Source organism: Myotis yumanensis, unplaced genomic scaffold (assembly GCF_028538775.1).
Source record: "Myotis yumanensis isolate MYYU_CA2020_CCGP unplaced genomic scaffold, mMyoYum1.0.hap1 SCAF_1, whole genome shotgun sequence".
In the NCBI taxonomy this organism is placed as follows: Eukaryota; Metazoa; Chordata; class Mammalia; order Chiroptera; family Vespertilionidae; genus Myotis; species Myotis yumanensis.
Genome location: NW_027223752.1, coordinates 51826911 through 51852376, shown reverse-complemented (window position 1 = coordinate 51852376; position 25466 = coordinate 51826911). Strand labels below are relative to the sequence as shown.

At 37.7% G+C, this 25466-nt stretch overlaps 1 protein-coding gene across 2 annotated transcripts in view; it reads left to right on the top strand.

Moving 5' to 3' along the window:
• Positions 1–25466, top strand: part of TRIP4 (thyroid hormone receptor interactor 4) — a 67763-nt gene that overhangs the window by 28467 nt on the left and 13830 nt on the right. The window contains exons 7-11 of one of the 2 annotated variants that reach the window (XM_070421084.1): positions 1811–2026; positions 8615–8741; positions 13851–14038; positions 17971–18095; positions 20133–20224. In XM_070421084.1, the coding sequence (XP_070277185.1) occupies positions 1811–2026; positions 8615–8741; positions 13851–14038; positions 17971–18095; positions 20133–20224 (748 nt within the window). The remainder of the gene's footprint in view (positions 1–1810; positions 2027–8614; positions 8742–13850; positions 14039–17970; positions 18096–20132; positions 20225–25466) is intronic. The other variant, XM_070421092.1, reaches the window with a different exon arrangement.

Here is a 25466-nt window from a genome sequence, read left to right as displayed (position 1 = left end):
TATTTCTTTCTCTTTCATCTTCTTCTTTGGGACCAAATACATATGTTGAAAATCAGTTAATGGTAAAAAGAAAAAAAAATTAAATAGGACATAAATGCTCACTTCTCAAATGGCCACATGAGGGTTCTTAGACCCCAAATCTCTTATTTACTGTAAATGACCTGGTAGTCTATCCCTGGCATTACAATTCTTTGTGTATGTGTATTTTTATTTTTTTAAAAATATGTTTTTATTGATTTCAGAGAGGAAGGGAGAGGGAGCCAGCAACCCAGGCATATGCCCTTGACCGGAATCAAACCCGGGACCCCTCAGTCCGCAGGCCGACGCTCTATCCACTGAGCCAAGCCGGCTAGGGCTGTGTGTGTGTTTTTAATCTTTGGTTAGACACACCTTCTACTACCAAACTGTTTGCTATGAATACATGAGATATAACTTTGAAAACTATTTCTTAAGCCTATTACCAGGTTTGTAACTCCATATTTACTCTTAATCCTTTAAATATTACTTTTAGACCTACTCAATAAAACTTAACCTTAGAAATAGAATTAGAAATGGAGTACATCTCTTGATAAGTAAAAACTGGAAAAGTGTCTCTCTCTATTGATGTTGCCCTTTTGCTGATTTGTTCAAGGGTACCACTTGCATTATTTAGGTTCATATATAGAACCAATTTTCTCCTGAGCCCTCTTAAGCTTCCCACTCTGTCTACCTTAAAACTTTTATAATTCCAGCTGAATCTTGAGTAATTGAAATCACTATATGAATATGATTTGAGTGTTTCCCTATAACTATGTATATTACAAATTTGTAATTATGCACAAATCCAGTTGATTTTTCATTTTATTATTATTATTTTTTAATCCTCACCCGAGGATCTTTCTCCATTGATTTTTAGAGAGAGTGGAAGAGAGAGGGAAAGACAGAGAGAAATATTGATGTGAGAGAAACATATCCATTGGTTGCCTCCTGCACGCGCCCTGACCAGGGCCTGGGCGGGGGAGGAGCCTGCATGCAACCTAGATACATGCCCTTGATCAAAATTGAACCCGGGACTGTTCAGTCCACAGGCCAGTGCTCTATCCACAGTGCCAAACCGTCTAGCGTGATTTGTTATTTTAGAGTATTACTTAACTTCTGTGAGCCCTGGGTTTATTATCTGTGAAATGAGAGAGTGGATTATCAAGATTTCTTCTAGTTCTCAGTTTCTTTGTTAGAAAGAGGCCTGATTATCATATTCTGAACTTGGCCACTGTATTAGTGAGGGACTGGAGATTTGGGGAAGGGGGACTGACATATAGTAGTAGAGAGTAAGTGTCCTAAGAATAAGCCACAGGACTGAGAGTCCAGATTAGAACACCAGTTTCTAAGGGAAAGGGTAGCAGTTGGGCCTAACAAGAATAGACTAAGTCCCAGTTATAGAGGGACTATCATATTAAATAAGTAAGTTGCCAAGACATGAACTCAGCTGCAGCAAAACCAGGCAGAAGCCCAGATTTCAGAAGATGAGGACTAGAGTACTGTATTAAGAAAGCTAGAAGGACAGTGGATTATGGTGCTGTGTCTTTTCCTGGCTGACAATAAGATTAGTTTTAGAAGCTGAGCTGAGCTTGCAATGGAGATAATTTATATGCAGAAGCTCGGAACCAGGCAGAGCTTGACCTGGTTTTAGAACATTCTTGGACCTCCATATTTGAGATAATAACCTTTAGGACAGCATAAGAGCTACCTTGAAACATTTTCCCAGTAATCAAGTTCCTATTTGTCAATAGGTGACCTAATTGCCATGTGTTGTTGTTTTTCTTTTTCTTAGTATTCGAAGGACCCAAGTAATTGATGATGAATCAGATTACTTTGCCAGTGATTCTAACCAGTGGTTATCCAAAATTGAGCGGGAAACTTTACAGAAGCGAGAGGAGGAGCTGAGAGAATTTCGACATGCCTCTCGGCTTTCTAAGAAGATCACCATTGACTTTGCAGGCAGGAAGATTGTGGAAGATGAAAATCCACTAGCCGAGTATCATAGCAAGTAAGTGGGTAGTAGCAGAAAAGGTCTGAAAGAAGGTTATGGTTTGATTGTAAAAGATTTACCCCATCTAATGGATCTGTTATTTTTGTTGATTTCAAAAAATAATATATTCATATGGAATAGAAACATGTAAGAGTAGCTAAGAAAATTTTGAAAATGAACAGGGAGGGAAACTTGTCCTACTAGATAATTACAGTGGTTTTATTTTTAAAAAAAAACTTTAAAAAAATTAGATACAGTTTGGGCACAGGAATAAGTAATGAAATAATAGACTCCAGAAGGAAACCTGTGTGTCTGTATTGTATGTGTATGTGTGCATGGGTGTGTGTTTATATGTGTGTAAATTTAATAATTGATAAAGGTAATATTTCTAAATAGTAAGGAAAGGATTTAATATGTGATGGGATGATTGGCCACCAGCTTAGAAAATATCTATAGTCGATCTGTACCTCAAATCATTCTGTGGCCCTAGCTGGTTTGGCTCAGTAGATAGAGCATCGGCCTGCAGACTGAATGGTCCTGGGTTTGATTCTGGTCAAGGGCACATGCCTGGGTTGCAGGCTCAATCCCCAGTGGGGAGCTTGCAGGAGGCAGCTGATCGATGATTCTCTCTCATCATTGATGTTTCTATCTCTATCTCTCTCTCCCTTTCCCTTCTCTGAAATCAATAAAAATATTTTTAAAAAAGATAACTCATGACCTTTAACCCTTTGCGGTCCAATGTTATTTTTGGAATTCAAACAGTCTGGTCCAAATTAATTGATGGGATTGAATGTTGAACTTTTTAATGTTCTTATTGCTCGACGTTGGACCTGCTAATGCCTGGTCTGTCGAGTCAGCCTCGAGATTGGACCGAAAGGGTTAAAAAAAATCTTCTGTGATAGTTTGACTAAAGAGTTAAATGTAAAAGAAATAAAAGAATTAGAAACAAATATAGATATATAGGAGGATATGGTTATTGTTTTGGTGTGATAAATCTCTTTCTAAGTAGGCTCCAAAACCCAGAAGTCAAAAGACATAAAATATATTTAAAATAAAGTAAAAAAATAACAAACTTAGAGGAAATATTTTCAACATTTAACCAAGACTAGCATCCATCTCTCTATATAAAAGCCAAGTGACCGGAACAACTGGTCTCTATGACGCACACTGCAGCCGGCAAACTGACCCAAGCGGGTGTGTGTGTGTGTGGCCCCACCCCGCAGCCAGCCCCAGCAGGATTGGGGGCGGGGCCAGCCAGCCAACCTCCTGTGGCCCCCCTGCCAGCCCCGCCCCAAATTGCCCGCCCGCCCCCCCATCAGCCCCCATCAGGACAGGCCGGCCAGACCCAACCTGTGCATGAATTTGTGCACTGGGCCTCTAGTAATATATAAATAGGCCTTCTGCAAATTAAGAGAAAAAGACCACATCCTGGCCACTGTGGCTCAGTTGGTTGGGCATCATCCGGTGCACCAGGAGGTTGCTGGTTTGATTCCTGGTCAAGTGCATATGCCCAGGTTGTGGGCTCCATCCTTGGTAGGGTGTGTGCAGGAGACAGCGCATCCATGTTACACTCTCACACCGATGTTTCTCTCTCTCCCTCCCTCTCCAAAAATCAATAAAAGTGTATTTTTAAAAATCCAGTAGAAAAATGGGCAAAGGCTAAGAATAGACAATTTACAGGTGAAGAAATAAAAATAGTCATTAAATGTTTGAAAAGATACTCAACTTGTTATCAAAGAAATGCAAATTTTTAGCCATAGCTGGTTTGGTTCAGTGAATAGAGCCTTGGCCCACAGACTGAAGGGTTCCAGGTTTGATTCCGATCAAGGGCACGTACCTCAGTTGCAGGCTTGATCCCCAGCCCTGGTTGGGGTGCATGTAAGAGGCAACCAATCGATGTGTCTCTCTCACATTGATGTTTCTCTCTGTCTCTCCCCCTCCCTTCCACTCTCTCTAAAAAAAAAAAAAAAAAAAAAGGAAAAATATCTTCAGTGAGGGTTAACCAAAATAAAAAAGTACATATTTTTAAACATATGTACCATTAAATTGGTTGAAATAAAATATATATAATATTGCATAATTTGTGAGTGTAAGAAAATAGTTGTGCTCTTTCACTGTGGATGGGAGTATTAAAATGGTACAGCCTTTTTCAGGTGTAAAGCTTAGTGATCAGGCAATCATATACCATACAATTAGATGCCTTTTTAGGAGATAAACAGGTACAAACACAAGCATGACTAGACTTTGCGGTGCCTACTGTCCCCTTTGTTCACATGAGCATGAACACTGACCAGTGTGAACTACACAGCAAAGGGCCTGTCTCTAATTCTGAACTGTGTGTGTGTAAAATCACACATACAACTGCACAGAAGGAGGAGCATAGGATCCCTCCCAAAATAAAAAAAATAAAAATGGTACAGCCTCAATATCACGAGTGAACTGTAATATACACTATGGATTTTGGGAGATAATGATGTCTCAGTGTAGACTGATTAATTGTTACAAATGTACCACTTTATTGAAGGATGTTTGATAATGGGGGAAGCTCTGCATGTGTGGGGACAAGGGAGTATGAGTGTAAGGTAAATCTCTACACCTTACATTCCGTTGTGCTGTGAAACTAAAACTGCTCTAAAAAATAAAGTCTATTGAAAAAAAAATTGCCATTATGGCTACTTAGAGTTGAGAAGAGATATGCATATTGGTTCCAACGAAAAGAAAGCACATAGAGATCTTGCCCTTTTTTTTTTGTTTTGAAAATGATACCTCTCTCTCTCTCTCACACACACACACACACATAAAAATGGATATTAGTGAGCAGAGAAGTGTTTTTCACAAGTGGCTTTTCTCTTTCATACCTGGCAACTCCATGATCAACTTTTTCTAAACAAAGGAAATTCTGCCACTAGTTTCAAAATAATTATTTGTTCGCATCTATTATGTATATGATACACAGATATAAAGAAAAAAATAAAATTACTTCTGGGTGATGGGTTTAAGAATTCTTTTTCCTTCTATTAATTTGTGTTTTCCAGTTTTTCCATAATAAAAATTGATTGCTTTTACAATAAAAATCATTTTATATCTCATAAGAAAGGGTTCAGCCTTTTAGAAGGGAAACTGGACAGTATCTCAAAATTTAAATGGTGCATACTTTTTGACTTATCAGCTGCACACCAGATATCAAATGCTAGTTTCTTTATTTGCTTCTCAACAGTTTTAAAAATTATTTGCCATTCTTGCCCTAGCTGGTTTGGCTCAGTGGATAGTGTCAACCTGCGGACTGAAGGATCCCGGGTTTGATTTTGGTCAAGGGCACATGCCTGGGTTGCAGGCTCAACCCCCAGTGGGGGGTGTGCAGGAGGCAGCCCATCAATGATTCTTTTTTTTTTTTTTTTTTTTACTGTTCATCAGATTATTTATTCACTTGATTTTTAGATTCACTTGTTGATAGATGTGTATTTGTTGTTCATAATTTGTATCTTTTTCTTCTTCCTCCTCTTCTTAAAGGATATCTTTCAGCATTTCATATAATACTGGTTTGGTGGTGATAAACTCCTTTAGCTTTTTCTTATCTGTGAAGCTCTTTATCTGGCCTTCACTTCTGAATGATAGCTTTGCTGGATAAAGTAATCTTGGTTGTAGGTTCTTGGTATTCATCACTTTGAATATTTCTTGCCACTCCCTTCTGGCCTGCAAAGTTTCTGTTGAGAAATCAGCTGACAGTCGTATGGGTATTCCCTTGTATGTAACTGATTTTCTCTCTCTTGCTGCTTTTAGGATTCTCTCTTTGTCTTTTGCTCTTGGCATTTTAATTATGATGTGTCTTGGTGTGGTCCTCTTTGGATTCCTTTTGTTTGGGGTTCTCTGCACTTCCTGGACTTGGAAGTCTATTTCTTTCACCAGGTAGGGGAAGTTTTCTGTCATTATTTCTTCAAATAGGTTTTCAATATCTTGCTCTCTCTCATCTTCTGGCACCCTTATAATTGGAATGTTGGTACACTTGAAGCTGTCCCAGAGGCTCCTTACACTATCTTCATATTTTTGGATTCTTTTTTCATTTTGCTTTTCCGGTTGGGTGTTTTTTGCTTCTTCGTATTTCAAATCTTTGACTTGATTATTGCGCTCCTCTGGTCTGCTGTTGGGAGTCTGTATAATATTCTTTATTTCAGTCAGTGTATGCTTAATTTCTAGTTGGTTCTTTATCACAACATCGAGGGTCTCATTAGATTTCTTGAGGATCTCACTACATTTCTCGGCAGTCTCACCAGTCTTCTTGAAGATCTCACTACATTTATCGGCGGTCTCACCAGTCTTTTCGAGGGCCTTATTAAATTTATCAGCGGCTTCTAGACAGTTCTTTAAAGACCTTAAAAGTGTGGTTTTGAACTCTATATCCAACAGTTTGCTTTCCTTCAATTCTGTCGTTTGTGTCCTGTTTCTATGTCTCCGCATTTTTTATGCTTCGCTGTGTCGATAGAGTGCCTTTCTGTGCTGTGTCCCAATTACCTGAGGTAGACACTCTCGGTACACCCCCTTGTGGGCTTTGTGCACAGTCTTGTTGTAGTTAAGCCTTGATTGTTGTAGTTATCACTGTGAGGAATTGACCTCCAGGCCAATTGGCTGTGAGAATCAGCTGTGTCTGCAGTGGGAGAACTTCTGTGCTGTAGACATCCCTCTGGGGCTAGACTTGCTTTGATGGGGCTTTGGTGCTCCAATGATTCTTTGTCATAATTGATGTTTCTATCTCGCTCTTCCTCTCCCTTCCTTTCTGAAATCAATAAAAATATATTTAAAAAAAATTATTTGCCATTCTGCCCCGGCCAGGTGGCTTGGTTGATTGGTTGGAGCATCATCCTGTACACCAAAACCTTGTGGGTTCGGTTCCTGTTCAGGGCACATACATAGATTGCAGGTTCAATCCCCAGTCAGGGTGCATACGGTAGGCAACCGATCCATATTTCTCTCTCACATTTCTCTCTCTCTCTCTCTCTCTCTCTCTCTCTCTTCCTCTCACAAAACATTAAAAAAACCAATCTCAGGTGAGGATTTTTTAAAAACTGCCATTCTGACACATGAAAAATGGCATTTCATCATAATTTTATTCACATTTCGAACATTCTAAAAATGTATTCATAAGCTATTTGTATTATTTCTTTTATACATTATGGAGTTCTGGATATACCAGTACTTACCACTGTACTATGTCTTAAATCTATTTCTCTTCTTCAGATCCTACTGTCGCTGCCTTATTTTAGACTCACCTCTTCCTTCAAATTCTTGTACTATTTTGTTTTGTTTTAAGCTTCATGCCTTTGTTTTTGCCTTTCCCTTGGTTTGGAAATCCCTCCCCCAATTTTTGCCTTTCAAATATCTACCTCTCTCTCAACCTGCTTAAGTACAGCACATGGGATGATAGGATAATAACCACCAAATGGATTTTGCCTCATAGTATTAATTACATCCTCTCATGTTTTATTCATCATCTTTATAGCTGTCTTAAACCTGCCACTTAGATTCAAAGCTTTCTTGAAAGGAGGAGCCATGTCTTCTACAACCTTTTAAGTTGCCTTCCATATAACACGTTCCTAACAAGTAACTCTTCAATTGTATTCAAGGTCAGGTTCAGTCTTTCCTACTGGTAGAAGCTTTTCATCATGTGTGTCTCAGAATCATCATCATCCTACATTTGTCAAACATTCAGCAGGGGCATGGAGTAAAGCAGCAAGTAATGTAGTGCTATAGAGTAGAATAAGATACAGTCCCTGCAGGACCTATGATCTCTTACTATCCAATAGAATTAGTTCCACCAGTGAACATTATCACATAGGTTTAGAGCCAAGTAGTCATAGCAAACACGATCATAGGATGTATCCAATGACTAAATCAGGGGTGGGCAAACTTTTTGACTCGAGGGCCACAATGGGTTCTTAAACCTGACAGAGGGCTGGAACAAAAGCATGGATGGAGTGTTTGTGTGAACTAATATAAATTCAAAGTAAACATCATTACATAAAAGGGTACGGTCTTTTTTTTTTTAGTTTTATTCATTTCAAACGGGCCGGCCCCGGCCCGCGGGCTGTAGTTTGTCCACGGCTGGACTAAATAGTAGGTGCTATAGGACTTCAGAGAAAGGAGGAAGCACTTTTGTGTGGGGCCAGTAGAGGGCCTCATTAGAACTTCTGGGCCTTGAAGCAAGGCTAGAATTCATATCATCATGGAGGAATGGAGAGAGGGACTCCTGAGTGAGCAGAGGAGTAATTGAATGTGTTGAGTAAATAGGCTGCCATAGAATACTCTTCTGTGGGTCAGATTTTTTCTAGGCAACTTTTCTAATCCTTGCATTTTTAATAAACTCGTTAGACAGATAAATGATTATTGTGGGCCCTACCTATTTTCTTAGCATTCTGGAACTTTTACTATCTCATTCCTTAGGGTTATTGGAGTAAAGAGAAGGAAATTTGGGTGGGGGAAGGTGGTTATTTATGAACCCCTCTTTGAATTTTAAAATTTATTACTGTAGAAGGCTTTTTTATTGGTGGTAAGTAAGGATGTTCTGAACATAGAATATTACCAATTATTACATCCTTTGGTTTGTTATCACAGACTAGATGAGACAATACAGGCCATTGCCAGTGGAACCTTGAACCAATCACTGACCAAATTGGATAGATCTTCTGAAGAGCCTTTGGGAATTCTGGTGAATCCGAACCTGTACCAATCCCCTCCCCAGGTTAGTGGATCTTTGCTCTAATTGATAATGAGAGAAGTTTGGGCCCAGACATGTCTCCTTTCAAGTGTGTCTCTTTAATAGGCTTTAAATACCAATCTGCTTTCTCAGCATACCCACCAACCTTATTCTCTGGTTCAATTCATTCCAGTCTTTCTGCAGCACTTCTGACAAGTTGACCTATATTATCTTCTGAGTATTTCCAAAGAGAAGGTTTGTTAAGTACTATAAAGATTTAGATAATTCCATGATCCTTTTGTTAGTGTTTTTTTCTGTATATTTTATAGAAAGAAGTAGTCCCATAGAGTGATGTTTTAAATTAATACATTAATTCACATATTCATTGTCATCATTTATTTTTCTATCAAGTACATTGAGCACCTGTTTTGTACAAGCATAGTAGACATAACTTCTATCTTTAACCCTTTTCGGTCCAACGTGGAGGCTGACTCGACAGACCAGGCGCTAGGAGCAGGTCCAACGTCGAGCTGAGGTCTAGTGAGACAGATAACTTCAACATTCAATCCCGTCAATTAATTTGGACCAGACTGTTTGAATTCCAAAAATAAAATTGGACCCCAAAGGGTTAAAGAACTCAGAGACAAATAGGGGAAAAGATTATATATGCAATTTTAAGACTAATGGAGATATAAATAAAGTACAGTGGAAATCCAGAGGAGGGAAAGACTACTTCCAGTTGAGGGGATTAATTAAAAGAGGCTTTTTATAGAGAAGCTGCCATTCATTACAAGTAAATTTCCAAGAAAATGAATGTTTGGGGATGATGGGAAAAAAGCATTCCAGGCAGAATGAACTGTCGGAATAAGGCGTGGGTACACAATAGCATGGGAGATATATATATGGAATACTGAATTTAAGCAACCTAGATAGTACTCATAAAAAGCATTATCATGAGAAATAGACTAGGGTTAGGTAGGTAAAACCAGAGCTTAAATGTTTAGCTAGGAAGTTTTCACATTTTTATTTTGTAAATTAATGTGAGCCATAGAAGGTTCTTAAACAGAGAGTTGCATTCAAAGCAGTGCTGCAGACAGCTTAACTGGAAATATTTGTTCATCAGCACTGTATATGTGGTAGGTTTTTTTGCTAGGTGCTGGGAAATTAAAAGATAAAGGCCTAACTCCAGTCCTTAAGGACTTCAAATTTAATGGGAAGATGTGTTTAAATACAAATAATTACCATTAATTAAGGTAGTTGCTATGATAGACACATGTCATAGGTACAATAGGACTTTAGGAGAGTTCATAAGCCCACTCAAGGAGTCACAAAAGAAATAGTGTTTAAGAGGAGATGTAAGGGATGAGTAGGAATTTTCAAGCAGACAGATCTGGGAAGGGAATTCCAGGTAGAAGATACAACATGTACAGAGGCTCAACAGTTTGAGAGCTTTGGAGAACCACAAGTAATTAAGTATTGTTTGAAGTTAAAATGGACTAGTAGGCATATTAGTTTCCTAAGGCAGCCATGACAAAGTAACACAACTGGTTGGCTTAAGACAACAGAAATCTATTCTCTCTCAGTTCTCAACATTGAAATTAAGATGTTAGCAGTGCCGTACTCCCTCTAAAGCAGTGGTTCTCAACCTGTAGGTTGAGACCCCTTTGGCGGTCGAACGACCCTTTCACAGGGGTCGCCTAAGACCATCCTGCATATCAAATATTTACATTATGATTCATAACAGTAGCAACATTACAGTTATGAAGTAGCAATGAAAATAATTTTATGGTTGGGTCACAACATGAGGAACTGTATTTAAAGGGCCAGAAGGTTGAGAACCACTGCTCTAAAGGCTCTCCTGGAGAATGCTTTCTTGCCTCTTTCAGCTTCTGGTGCCTGTAAGGCAGCCCTTGGTTTGTAGCTTGTCATTCTAGTCTCTGCATCTGTCTGCATATGGCCTTCTTTCCTGTGTATCTTTTTAAAAAAATATATACTAAAGCTGGGGACAGTGAAACAAGAAAGGGCTGGGGAAATGAGCCTAGTCTGGTCTGCTTTGGCTTACTAGGAAGTCAGAGAAAAGGGGGCTTTGGGGACAGGGCCAGGGGGTTAGCCCTGGACGAACTGCCACTGCCCATTGCTACTTGGTTGGGGTGGGGTCCCTTAGAGTTTAGGAAATTACCTGTTGGGGGAAGGAGAAGGGGAGGGGCAGAGAGAAGTTGAGGGTATGCTCCCTGGAGGAAGAGCTTGCCTCCTGTGTGTCTTTGTCTTTATGTGCTCTCCCCTTTTATAAGGACACCAGTCATTAGATTTCGGGTCCACCCTAATCCAGTATGACCTTAACTCATTTACATCTACAGAGATTCTATTTCCAAGTAAGGTTCTGGTGGATGTAAATTTGGAGGGGATACTACTTAAGCCAGTACAGTAGGCAGCATCTTATTATGAAAGCCTTTATGTCTCATGCTAAGGAGTTTGGTTTTATCCTAAAGTAGACAAAGAAGAGGACTTGAAGGATTTTAGCTGAAGATTGACTTAATATCCATGCCTATGTAGAGAATGGATTGGAGGGAGGAATGAGACTAGAAGCAGGGAAATAGCTAAAAAGATTATTGTAGTAACTCAGTGGGGAGATTCTGAGGGCTTAAATTAGTGGTGTAGCACTAGGAGGGCAGTAGACAGTTTCTTAAAGGCTAAAAAGGTAGATGAGACCACTTAACAGGGCTCAATAGTATTATTGAAAGGTAATAAGTGATTAATTTAGCAAAATGACTGTGAGAATAGAGAAACAAGTAATATAAACATATAAACAAGAACTGTAATAGAGAAGAACAGAATGTGGGCCTCAGAATTGTTCAAATATTAACATAATTATGAAATTATGTATTTCCCCTGTAATGGATCAGTTCTTCCTCTGTGTTCCTACTGAAGAGTTTATATCCCTGTGTAGTATTTACTCAATTCTGCCTTATATGTTATATAGGTGTTTTGTTTTGTTTTTAGGTTCTGTGTGCATTCTTTTTTTTTTCTTTATTGATTACGGTATTACATATGTAATACCCCATTGCCCCCCCCCCCCCCACTTCCACTCATGCCCTCACCACCCTGGTGTCTGTGTCCATTGGTTAGCCTTATATGCATGCATACAAGTCTTTTGGTTGATCTCTCCCCCTTACCCCACCCTCCCCTACCTTCCCTCTGAGGTTTGACGGTCTGATTGATGCTTCTCTGTCTCTGGATCTGTTTTTGTTCATCAGTTTATGTTGTTTATTATATTCCATAAATGAGTGAGATCATATGATATTTATCTAACTGGCTTATTTCGCTTAGCATAATGCTCTCCAGTTCCATCCATGCTGTTGCAAATGGTAACAATTCCTTCTTTTTTACAGCAGTGTAGTATTCCATTGTGTAGATGTACCACAGGTTTTTATTTATTTATTTATTTATTTATTTATCCCCCCCACCCCCACCCTTGACAATCCCCTGGCCTCCCTTACCCCCCATCTGCTGATGGGCACTTAGGCTGTTTCCAAATCTTACCTATTGTAATTGCGCTATGAACATAGGGGTGCATATATCCTTTCTGATTGGTGTTTCTAGTTTCTTGGGATATATTCCTAGAAGTGGGATCACTGGGTCAAATGGGAGTTCCATTTTTATTTTTGTTTTTTTAAAAATATATTTTATTGATTTTTTACAGAGAGGAAGGGAGAGGGATAGAGAGTTAGAAACATCGATCAGCTGCCTCCTGCACATTCCCTATTGGGGATGTGCCCGCAACCAAGGTACATGCCCTTGACAGGAATTGAACCGGGGACCCTTGAGTCCGCAGGCTGACACTGTATCCACTGAGCCAAACCGTCCAGGGCCATTTTTAGTTTTTTGAGGAAACTCCATACTGTTCTCTACAGTGGCTGCACTAGTCTGCATTCCCACCAGCAGTGCACGAGGGTTCCTTTTTTCTCCGAATCCTTGCCAGCACTTGTCATTTGTTGATTTGTTGATGATAGCCATTCTGACAGGTGTGAGATGGTACCGCATTGTTGTTTTGATTTGCATCTCTCTGCCTTATATTTTGGATAGTTATTTATGTGTCTGTCTTCTATTAGGATTGTAACTTCCTTGAATGCAAGAACCATGATCTTTTTTATATTTTATATGTTGCTGCTTTATGCCTTTTCATATAGTTAAGTACTTGAATGTTTTTGTGATTTTTTTTTAATATACAAAGTTGATTGGACTTATAAAATTTTATTGTGGAAAGATTCTTAGGGATTTATTTAGTCCAACCGCATTATTTTACAGCAAAGTGACACCTTTAGGGGTTAAATGATTGCTTAGAGTTTCTAGACTACCACTCTAGCATTTTTTCCCATTTATAAATTACTAAGTAAAAAGTAAAAAAATTAAGACAACTAACCTAACCTCACCATCCTAATAAAGCCTCTTTTTTCCCCCTTAAATTTTGGAGCACTCAGTCTTCTTGCTCTGGATGGAAGAAACACTAACCTTTGTCTCTGACTGAACTACTGTCAGGACTCTTCAGGCTCCTGTAATTACCTGTACCCTATAATTTCTATTCTCTTTACATGATGGATGCCTCATTTCTGTAGTGCTCCATCCTCTCCTTTAGGGGCCAGTTCTTTAATGCAGGGTAAGAGAATAATACTTTTTGCATCCAGTCATCAGAACTACTGCCCCTGACAAGATCTGTTTGGCTTTATCATGGTACCAGCATGTGATTCTGCCCCTCAGCACGTGAAGAATGTACAGATCAAAATGTTAAATCTTCATTGGGCTGATATATTTATGTTGAGAAACATAATGTATCCAATATAGATTATTAATAAGTATAAAATGGAAATAATTACAGACCAGTTATTTGGTGTGATAGTTGTACTGTTGCTGGAATTAGGAAACTTTGTGTGGAGATTTCAACATTCTATCCTCTAAGATGGAACCTTGTTATCATACCTGGGCTTCTACTGAATTTGTACCTTCTCTAGCTCTTTTGTCCTTGTTTCAAAGATGGGATAAATTTTTCTAAGAATATGTTCCCACTATGATTTCATTATTAGCATTCATCTCATTTTTTAGATCTACTCCGGGTTCTTTCCTTTTCAGAATTATATGTTGTTTTTTCCCCCTGTGTAGTGGATAGACCAGACAGGTGCAGCCACACAGAAGAAGGCTTTTCATTCAGCAGGATCAGAACCAGAGTTCAACTCATATCGGCACCAGTTGCGAATCCAGGACGAAGAATTTCAGGAAGGCTTTGATGGTGGCTGGTGCCTCTCTATGCATCAGCCCTGGGCTTCTCTGCTTGTCAGAGGTATTAAAAGGTAAGAACAGAAATGAATCTTGACAGTGAGAGATTTTACAGTGACATCAAGTTGATTTAGAGTTATGGATTAGAATTTATTTTCCCCAATCTAGTGATGATTTATAATATTCGTTGGTACATAAAACTTTAAGCAATATATTCATGTTACTGACTTGATAATAGTTTTTCTTTTTTATTTTTTTTACTGAATAGCTTTAAAAAACTGAGGTTAAAATGGCTAAGGATTTTACTCATAACAAACAATAGAATACCAATTTTTTTTTTTTATCTTTGTAGGAAGTCTATTGATAAAACTTCTCTTGGTGCTGTCTTTGTAATAAGGCACTCAACTTTTTAATGGTTTGATCCTATTTGAAATTCAAGGTTTTTAATATTTATTAATTTTTTAAGACATTAGCTTATTTGGTTTTGTTTTTCTTTCATTCATCTGACTATCTATCATCCAGCTAATCTATCTATCTGAGTAACCATATTGAGAAACTATTTTACCACAAATTCCTTTCCTACAAAAAGTGGGAGAAGTAGTAAGGAATAGAAGAAGTATAATAGAGTAGAGTTGTTGTACCTGTTAGTGGTGATAGTAATAGCTTATAATTCCATGGTTTCATATGTTTCTTCTCAATTCAATTTTTAAAGATAGTTCGGTTTTTTTCTTTTATAAATGTAAATAGAAAATTGGAAAATACAGAAAAGTAGCTAGAAAAAGAAAGATCACCTATAATCCCATCACCTATAAACAGCTACTGTTAACATTTTGGAGTGTTTATGTTCTTTTTCCTATGAAAATTATATAGTGAGGCCTAATATGTATTTATGTTTGTGTTTTTCTTCTTTCACTTTTCATTACAACATTTATTTTTCCTTTTTTATCCAATTTTATTAAGATAAAATTGACATTTGCCCTGGCCGGTATGACTCGGTTGGTTGATTCCCAGTCAGGGGCACATTCTCGGGTTGCAGGCTTGATCCCCAGTAGGGACGCACAGGAAACAGCTGATCGATGATGCTTTCTCATCAATGTTTCTCTCTCTCTCTTCCTCTTCCTTCCTCTCTTTCTAAAAAAAAGAAAATCAATAAAAACATTACAGAAAGATAAAATTGACATACAACATTGTATTTGTTTAAGGTATACAACATAATGATTTGATATACGTATATATATTGCAAAATGATTGTTGCAATTAGTTTAGTTAACATCATCACCACAGTTACACACTTTTTGTTTTTGTGATAACAACTTTTAAGATCTATTCTCTTAGCAGCTTTCAAATATATATAATAAAATATTGTTAACTATAGTCACCATTTTGTACATTATGTCCCCAGAAGTTTCTTATAACTTAAAGTTTGTAACTTTTAACTACTTTCCCCATTTCCTTCTGGCAACCACCAATCTGTTTTCTGTGTCTACGAGTTTGGTTTTTTTCACATTCTGCATATAAGTGAGATCATACAATATTTGTCTTTCTCTGTCTAACTTATTTTATTTCACTTAGCAAAATGCCTTCAATGTCTATCCATGTTGTTGCAAATGTCAGGATCTTCTTTATTTTTATTGATTATTTTAAAAAATATATGTTTTATTGATTTTTTACAGAGAGGAAGGGTGAGGGATAGAGAGTTAGAAACATCAATGAGAGAGAAACATTGATCAGCTGTCTCCTGCACACCCCCTACTGGGGATGTGCCCGCAACCAAGGTACATGCCCTTGACCGGAATCGAAACCGGGACCCTTCAGTCCGCAGGTCGACGCTCTATCCACTGAGCCAAACCAGTCAGGGCAGGATCTTCTTTATTTTTATGGCTGTGACTAATATATCATTATATATATAAATAAATAAATATATATAAATATATATATCACATCTTCTTTTTTTTTTTTTGATTAAGATATTACATATGTGTCCTTATCCCCACACTACCCCCGTCACATCTTCTTTATCCATTCATTCATCAATCCATGTCTTGGCTATTGTGACTAATTCTGTAGCGAATATGGGAATACAGATATCTCTTTCTTCCTTCTTATTTTATCAGTTAGAATTTCATATGCCTGGCAGTGTCCTAACTCATAACGGGATAATACTTTGTATTTAAATAACATTTTACCATTTTTAAAGAGGTAGCTTTATTAAATAGATTGGGCCAGTATTATTACAATCTTGGACAAATGAGGGCACTTAGGCAGGCAAAGGTAAAGCAGCTTGCTTTGAATTTCAAAGTTAGTTACTAGTGGCAGGAATGGTACTAGAGGTCAGGTTTCAAAATGCTTTTTCCACTCTCACTGTGTAAGAATCATTTTTCTACTTTCCTGAAAGAAAATTTGTTATCAATATTTAGGAACAATTATTAGTGCTTTGGTGTTTTCATGATGAATTGTGACTTTTCTCCTTCATTAAGGTGCATTACCGTTTTCCCCCTCCTCTTGAAGATCAGGCTATCCTGCTTTGTCTATCTGTGTCATAGTCCAGGTGTGTAGTGCTGTTAGAGCAGGTGTGTAGCACTCTGCTACTGCTCCAGGGCAGCCAGGCCTGCAGGTGTCTGTTTCCTCATTCGTTCTCTGCAATTAGGTGCCTTCCCTTTTTATTTATTTATTTTATTTTTTTTATTTTTAAATATGTTTTATTGATTTTTTACAGAGAGGAAGGGAGAGAGATAGAGAGCTAGAAACATCGATGAGAGAGAAACATCGATCAGCTGCCTCCTACACATCTCCTACTGGGGATGTGCCCGCAACCCAGGTACATGCCCTTGACCGGAATCGAACCTGGGACCTTTCAGTCCGCAGGCCGACGCTCTATCCACTGAGCCAAACCGGTTTCGGCTGCCTTCCCTTTTTAAAGTAGAAAACTAGACAGCTTGTTCTCTGCTGAGGGAATCAGAATGTTTACATTTCTCTTATCCTATTTTGGATCTATTTATTCAGATTTTCTCACTGCAAAGAACAGGATGAGCAGCATCCAACCCACAATCACTAATCCCACAGAAATAACGTGGGTGGTTTTGCTATACTTGTGAGGTCACTTCCCCAGTAGCCCTTAAGGTTATTTGATATAGAGGGAAGAAATATATTGATTCATTCCTCATTTACTGAGTACCTATTTTGTGCCCAGCAGTCTTCCAATTCATCTACATTGGAAAACTAAGGATATGAGAACATCTCTGTTTCCTATTCTAAGAATAGCATCATAGGGGTATATCGTCTAGGTACCTTATTTTATTGGTGTGAATTAAAAGAGAAATATCTTTTTGTAATCCTTGGAGTAATGAAATTTTCTGGAATGCATTCTGTTACTCCATTTAAAGATTCTTTCAAACTAATGAAGAGCTTATTTAATTCCTCCAAAGAACATAACCTTTTATAAAATACTTGGAAAATATAAATGAATGTGGTGGCAATTTAAAGAGTAAAGATTATAAACATTTTTATTTACTTAAATCATATTAAATAATAATTATAAAAGTAACTATTCTTGAGGAATTATATGTGGGTGAGAATTTTTCTGTCAGGTTAGAGAACAATTAGCAAATCTTTCAGGGAAAAGGTTAGCCTTTGACTCAAAGAAAGGCAAAGATTTCCATTTTTATGGGACAACTTGGATACCATGAAAATAGAAGATTTGGATTATAAAAGTCCCAAGGCTAATGAAAGCCCCCAATCTGAGTTATAGAGATCATATTTTTAAAAAATAGAAGCTGAGAGAGATGAATTGTCCTTGTTCTGATAATAAGCATAACTGGGGAAAGGGAACACAATTCATACTCATGTGAAGAGTATTGTGGGAGAATTGTTTTTCACAAAAAATGCTTCTCTTGCTGAGGTATCATCTACAGATCTCTTTGTTCAACTGGATAATTTATTGTATATTATGAGACCCTCCAGGACACTAGAATTTAGATTCTTCCTGCTAAATTTATACTTGTTTAAGGGTGGAGGGCAGAAGCTGGTACACTCCTCACAGAGGACGGCTTTGGATAGCAGCCACAGCCAAAAGACCCTCCCCTCAAGAAGTCTCAGAACTCCAGACTACATATCGTTTTCTTCGTGGGAAAGGTAACCACCATATATTCTCCTTTTAGTCTTACTTTATTGAGAGAAGTCATTGACTTTCACTTCTTCTTCCTATGATTTTTTTTTTTTTGGCTGAAAGTATGAAAGTGACTTTAAACTTTGTGTATTTGCTTGTTTAGTGGCAAGTCATAGATAGCTGTCGAAAGCGTTAATTTGCCAAATAGTGCAAATAAAAATTTTAGTTCCCAATACCAGAAATTAACCAATTAGTCTTACTTTGTTTTGTTTGTTTTTAATCTTCACCTGAGGATACGTTTCATTTATTCCAGAGAGAGAGGAAGGGAAAGAGAGAAAGGAAATATTGATGTGAGAGAGAAACATTAATTGGTTGCCTCCTATACACACCCTGACAGGGGATCTAACCTGAAACCTAGGTATTTGCCCTGACCAGGAATCAAACCCGAAACCTTTCGGTGTATGTGTTGACAGTCTATCTGAGCCACACTGGCCAGGGCAGTCTTAGTTTTATCTGAGAAAATTTTATCTATATCTATATCTATCTATATATCTATATCTATATCTATATCTATATCTATATCTATATCTATATCTATATTTACTATGATAATAAATCATAGTAAATATACATGACTGCTATAAACTCTGGGATCTTTAGATTGGGAAGAACCACAAATAAAAATTTTTATCCGGAGTGACCCAAATAGACATCTGCTATTGGATTTGGACACATCAAGGTTGGTTGACTTAAGCAGTGTATTTTGGCAATCACCCTCAGCACACTAAATTTGGATCTTAATCAACCGAAGGACTTATATGCATGCATATAAGCATAACCAATGGACATAAGACACTGGGGGGGTAGGGGAGGCCAGGGGATTGTCAAGGGTGGGGGGAAAAAAGGAGACATATGTAATACCCTTTGTAATACTTTAAGCAATAAAAAAAATCAATAAAATATATTAAATAAATAAATAAATAAACTTTTTAAAAAAAAGAAAGAAAAAAAATAAATTTGTATCTTAAAATACACTTCTCACCCTTGGGTGTCTTGTTTTCCTTCCTTTTATTCAGATCATACAGTTCTTTTTAAGATAGAATGAGAGGATAATTACAGACACACCTATAAAAGGTTTTTTCTTTATTTGTTTTTAAAGACTTTTTATTGATTTTTAGAGAGAGAAAGGGAGAGGGGGAGAGAGAGAAATATTGATGTGAGAGCAATATTGATCGGTTGCCTCCTACACATCCCCACTAGGGATTGAGCCTGCAACCAGGGCATGTGCCCTGACCAAGAATCGAACTGGCAATCTTTTCAGTGCACAGACAACACCCAACCAACTGAGCCACACTGACCAGGGCAACACCTATAGAAGTTTTTAAAAATCCAAGCTCAGTGGCTAGAGCGTTGGCCTGAGGACTGAAGGGTCCCGGGTTAGATTTCAGTCAAGGGTACATGCCCGAGTTGTAGGCTCGATCCCCAGTGGGGGAGGAGACAGCCGATCAAAATGATTTTCTCTCATCATTGATGTTTCTATCTCTCCCTCTCCCTTCCTCTCTGAAATCAATAAAATATATACATATATGTATATATAAAAGAAATCAAAAGTACATGTTTCTATAAAAATGTATTTCTGTTTTGACTGATATAACAGGCTTGTTTTAAATTTGTGTGTTCTGACATTCTTAATTTAAAAAAAAAATATTTATGGGTTTTCTCTTGACACCTGTAGCTTGTTTCCAAAACCCATCATCACTAAACACCAGTCTGATCCAGCTGAGTGTAGTGGAATTGATTTGTTTGAAGTGAAATTGTGGGGTCTTTGAACTTCAATGGTGTGCGAGTAATTTTCCTATAGCTTAGATGTGGAGAGTGGACTAAACCAGCCACTCAAATTTTTTTGCTAAAATATCAACAGTTGAACCAAATAAAAACCTCATTGTTTTCCTTATGTCTACATATAGATAATAGAGAAAGTGATTTGTTCAGAATTGAAAACAGATTTGTGAGTTCTAGGGTCACAAAAAAGGAAATTTAATCATTCTTTATTCTTGATTCAGATGTGGAATTTCCCAATGACTATCCATCAGGTTGTCTTCTGGGCTGTGTGGACCTAATTGACTGCTTGTCCCAGAATCAATTTAAGGATCAGGTGAGTAAGAATACTTCTCTTGGACAGATGCTTGCTTCGCCACCATAGATCTTTCCGCACAGGATATCCTGAAGATAGTAAGGTGCTAGCAATTGGATTTAAACATGTAAAGAGAAACTTTTAATTAGGAGATACTGGGGAGAGAAAAGACCAGGGTAGAAACAGAAAAAGTATGGTATAGTGATGCTTTGATTTCTGGTATATGGAGAATAGGCACATATACATTTCTGCATAAAAAGCTTTTGCCACAATCCAGCTAACACATATAGGATCCTCATCCCTTAGAAAAAGTTCGCTGCTTTTGGTGAATAAAGCTTCCATTATCCCTTGAATTTCAATTAGGTGGTGGGAATGATTGAATTTGTTATTACTTATTCTGGAACATTTGTTCTGGGCCAGAGAATTCATAATAAGCAAATGTTTGAACTCTGATTGCCTGGACAGTGCTAAGTTTGGTGTGCGTGTGTATATATGTGTGTGTTTTTATTTATTTTGATCATTTAAGATAGAACTGACATAACTAAAGTACATTTTTGAACAGCAGAGGGAGCTAAAGGAAAACCTGAAATTTAGAGCCTTTTGTTTAGACTCAGACTAGAGAAATCCAAAATCAGAAGGATCATCCTTGAAGCATGAAGTTTTACCTACCAGTGTGGGTTACCTGTACTTTAAATAGTTACTTTAAGCAGTAGGGCTTCTACCACTGTGCTAAAGAAAGTGTTCTTCAGTTTTTCTCAGTAAATTCTTTGCTTTCCAGATCTATTTGCCTTTCACTAGTGTTATTACTATCTGCAATTTTAAAAAACACTATTCCTATATCACCTTTTCTATCCTTTCCTCACATATTTTAGCCAATAGTTATTAATCTCTCTAGTTTTCTGTCTTTCATTTTCTTGTGGATTGCCTCCTCAGCCCTTCTCTGATTACTTTATGTATATGAATACAATGTATCTAATTTGGCATGACTCTTTACTCCTAGCCTTTTTTTCTGCTCTTAGCACTGATCTAGATCTACACAAAACCATAGACATGTGGAGGCTCTTCATTTTCCACACACTTGTGCCTGTCCTATCCATCTAATGGGCCCTTTACCCATTTTTTCAGTGTCATTTTTTTTTACTCTAGCGTGGTTTTTTTTTTCAGTTTAGAAATAATGTAAGAATTTCTTATATTGGTGTAAGCTTTACAATTTTAGAGACTCTCACAGTCATTAACAGCGTAGTATAACTTTTCTTCTTAGGTTATTTGCATTCTAAAAAAAATAACCAGCAGCCTCTGGCAGTGTGGGTGGTGGTTTTGGCAAGGGATCTTCCTTTACTTTCTCATTTGCCAGTCAAGCAAACCACTATCTGATACAAGATCAAATGATTTGTAGCCAGTCTTCTTTTTGCCACAATTTATGTAGAAAAGGTTGGGAAACTATAATCCTAGTCTATGGAATTAGAAATCTAATTAACAAAACATTGTTTTGGTTTCTCCAGATTCTTGTCTTTCAGGGTAGCATAATATTCCTCCTATTCTGTCTTTTATCCTGAGAAAGCTGGAGGTAGCTTATAGATGTGGAGGAATCCTTCCATATGTTTCTAGCTGGAGGTCATGGCAACTCTCTTTATGAATTTCCCTAATGTATGACATTAGAATATTTCAAAATGCCAGAAGCCTCCAAGCTTCATTAAACACAGGAATCCCATGCTTATTTTTCCTATGGCTTTTCCCTATTGTTTCTATTCTATGTTTGAAGGTAGCACATGAATGTATTCAGAATTGGTATTAGCCCTATTTGATGATTATCAGATAAGGATCTTACAGCTTTTAAAGTTGTAGCTTTGGTATTTGGCTGCTTTTGGAAAATGTCTCAAGCACCGTTGGTAGCCTACCTGTCTGTCTCTCTCTGAGCTAGGGTTCTATGATATACGAAATGTGATTGCCTCGTCTGTTTTACCAACCTTATTCTCATTTCTGCAAGAATGAGTTGAGAGTTTACGTATTATAACCCTACACTAGCATTTCCCAAACTATTCCATGGTATAGGTGTTCTCTGAAAAATAACGAGGGTAGGGAGATTGTGAGGTTTCCATGAACACATACATTTGGAAAATGTATTTGGATTAAATAAATTTATTTACTGAAAAACTTCTCAGAGCCCTTAATATGCTAGTGTGTATTATGATTCTGATGTAACTCTCTGATATATCTGGTGGATATAACTTTCATTGTTCACAAAACTTTTTGACCACATCTCTGCCTCTTCTTCCCTCTTCTACCCCCCAAAACTCCCTATTTGCATATTCAGAACTGGTATCTTGTGGTATGTACGTTTTGGAAGTGCTAGTCTGAATATATTTGGTTTTCTCTCATCCTCATAGATTGGCTCACTGAGGGAGAATCATCCAGAAGACACTTTCCTGACTTAAGTCTTCTTTCTGCATTTCCGCACTCATTTCTCATCACTCAGCTAAATTGCATTTTCTTTGAAAACCCCTGTGGATATACTAATTTTATTTCAACTGAAACCAATCTCCTATGTGACTTAGCCCACATTTTGCTTCTCCATCTTGTTCGTAACTTTTCTCTTCCCCAGAGAAACTCAGTAACTTACTTCCTGACCTCGAATTCTTGGCCTTTCTTTGATTAGTTAAAATATACTAAGCCCTCACTATTTTCAGCATAGTGTGATCATTTAGTTTAAAAAAAAAAACCCACAGTAAATGTTTTATTAGTGGTTGTTAAAAGTCAAGTGCACTACACTAGAAGTGGCTTTAAAATATGCGCTAAAAGTGCTTTCCCCTGAGCTAAGAATTTGTCTTCCTTTTATCTTCTAAGAATAGTATGGTTGGCATTGCTGATTTGTACCAGGATAAAACCCCCTCTAGACCTTCCACCCTCTTAAGTAGTAGCAGGGGATCAACCTAGACAAGGTAGGAGTGCTATAGAAAGCACTGTAGGCTCAACTCAGGACACTGAGGTAGATGAGAGCCATCTAGTTAAAACTTTTGTATTCCCCTGGAAGGAGCCCATGCCGTTTGCCAGCGTTTTATCTGCCAGCAGCAGATGTAAGCTCTCAAAAACAGCAGGGAGGATGTTAACTGCAACAATGCATCAAGGCTGTGGTTTGTAACCTCAATAGTAAGGCAGTTAAAACTTTTTTTTAAAACAAAGACATTTTGATTGCCAAATCCATAACCATTAGCAGCTGTGGTTTGAACAGTTCTCTAGACCTAACAAGTTTTCAGACAAAAAGTTAAGCTGGTGGCTTTTGTTTCTATGTGTCTATGTTATGTTTGTGCTATTTATATCTCTGCCTTCAATAGAAAATCAGATTTGTCTGAAATCTCCAAGGTCATTGATTATTCAATTTCTTCTGTACTGAATCCATTTCTCTCCTTGTCAGTTTACTGACCCTTTATTCCATTTGATCTTATGGTTTTTATAATAACCGAGACCCTATCTTTTTTTTTAAATCTTCACCCAAGGATATCTTTTCCCATTGATTTTTAGAGAGAGTGGAAGGGAGGAAGGGAGAGAGAAAGAGAAACATTGATGTGAGAGAGACATCCATTGATTGCCTCCCGCACTCGCCCCCAGCAGGGCTGGGATGAAACCTGCCCTTGATCTGGAATCGAACTGGTGACCTTTAGGTTCCCAGGCTAACACTCCAACTACCAAGCCAAACCGGCCAGGGCTCAAGGAATTACGATGAAGCAGTTCTGCTGCTGACTGCTATAAGAATATCCAGCCTGGCTGGTGTGGCTCAATGGTTGAGCATCTACCCATGTACCAAGAGGTCACTGGTTTCGATTCCCAGTCAGGGCACATGGCCCACTTGCAAGCTGATTCCCCAGTAGGGAATCGATCGATGTTGATATTTCTCGCTCATCAATATTTCTCTCTCTCTCACCCTCTCCCTAAAAATTAATAAAAACATTTTTTAAAAAGCATCCAAGTGATACAGATCAGGAAGATTGCAAATACCACTTCATATGTGGAAATCATTGGCTACTGTCACCAGCGATTGTAAGTCTGAGAGGTTAGAAGTTAAAAAATGAAGGAAGTAATTAATAGTCAATATTTAAATCAGGCATTGACCTTAAATAATAGAGTCCCCAAATTCTCTTTTAAAATATGTGAAAAGGGCCCTGGCAGTGTGGCTCAGTTTGGTCCCATGCACCAAAAGGTCACAGGTTTGATTCCTGGTCAGGGAACATGCTTGGGTTGCTGGCTTGATCCTCAGTAGGGGGCGTGCAGGAGGCAGCCAATTGATATTTCTCTCTTTCTCTCCTTCTTCTCTCTCTAAAATAAATAAAAACATATATATGTTGTACTGAGAAAGCCTACCAATTTATAGACCTAAAATGTATGTTCCTAAGGAATCTTGAGGGCTGTATCTGAGAACCCATAAAGGGGGGTGTTGAATATCTGCCACAATTAGCCTAACCCTTGGCAGTTCTTTAAAATCACAGCTCATTTGAGTGAGATAGGTAACGTATTTTTGGAATCTGATGACAACCAGAACATTTACTAGAATTTCTGACAAGAACAGACTCGAGTTTTTTGCAACCTAGGTAGCAAGTGTTCACTTAATGAATTGAGGACAAGCATGTACATTTTTTAATAATCTAGGAAGCATTATGCTTTCTGCTGTATTTATCCTGAAGAGAGGAAGGGAATATTAATACTTTTATATTCATTTATGTACATTTTTTAATGTTTAGCTTGTCATCTGAAAATGAGCATATAATTCTTAAGATTTTCTTAACTTTCATTCATCGATAAATACTTGAGTATAGGTTACAAATCAGTCACGGTTTTAGACACTGAATGAAACAAAAAATTGAATGAGCCAAAGTTTTTGACCCTAGAATGTTTGAAAGATCACTAGGTAGATAAGATATATACGTAAACCAAATACAAAATAAAAAGCAAAGACGACTGTTTCAAGAGAAGTAAAAGCTGCCTCTGAGGAACGTAAAGGAGGAAAAGGTTGCTTCCAGCTGGGTGGGATCACAAAAGACTTTAAGAAAAAGATGGCTTTTGAACTAACCTTGAAGGGTAGTAATAATAAGATCTATTACTTTTTGATAATTTATTATGTGCCAGGCCTATTATATATGTTATTTTCTAACCCTCACAACAACTCCAAGGTATCATTACCCCTCTTTTAGAAATGAGAGAACTTAAGACTAAGAGAGTTAAAATACTAACTTGTGTACTGTTAGTAATTGGTAGAATTGGGATTGCTGTT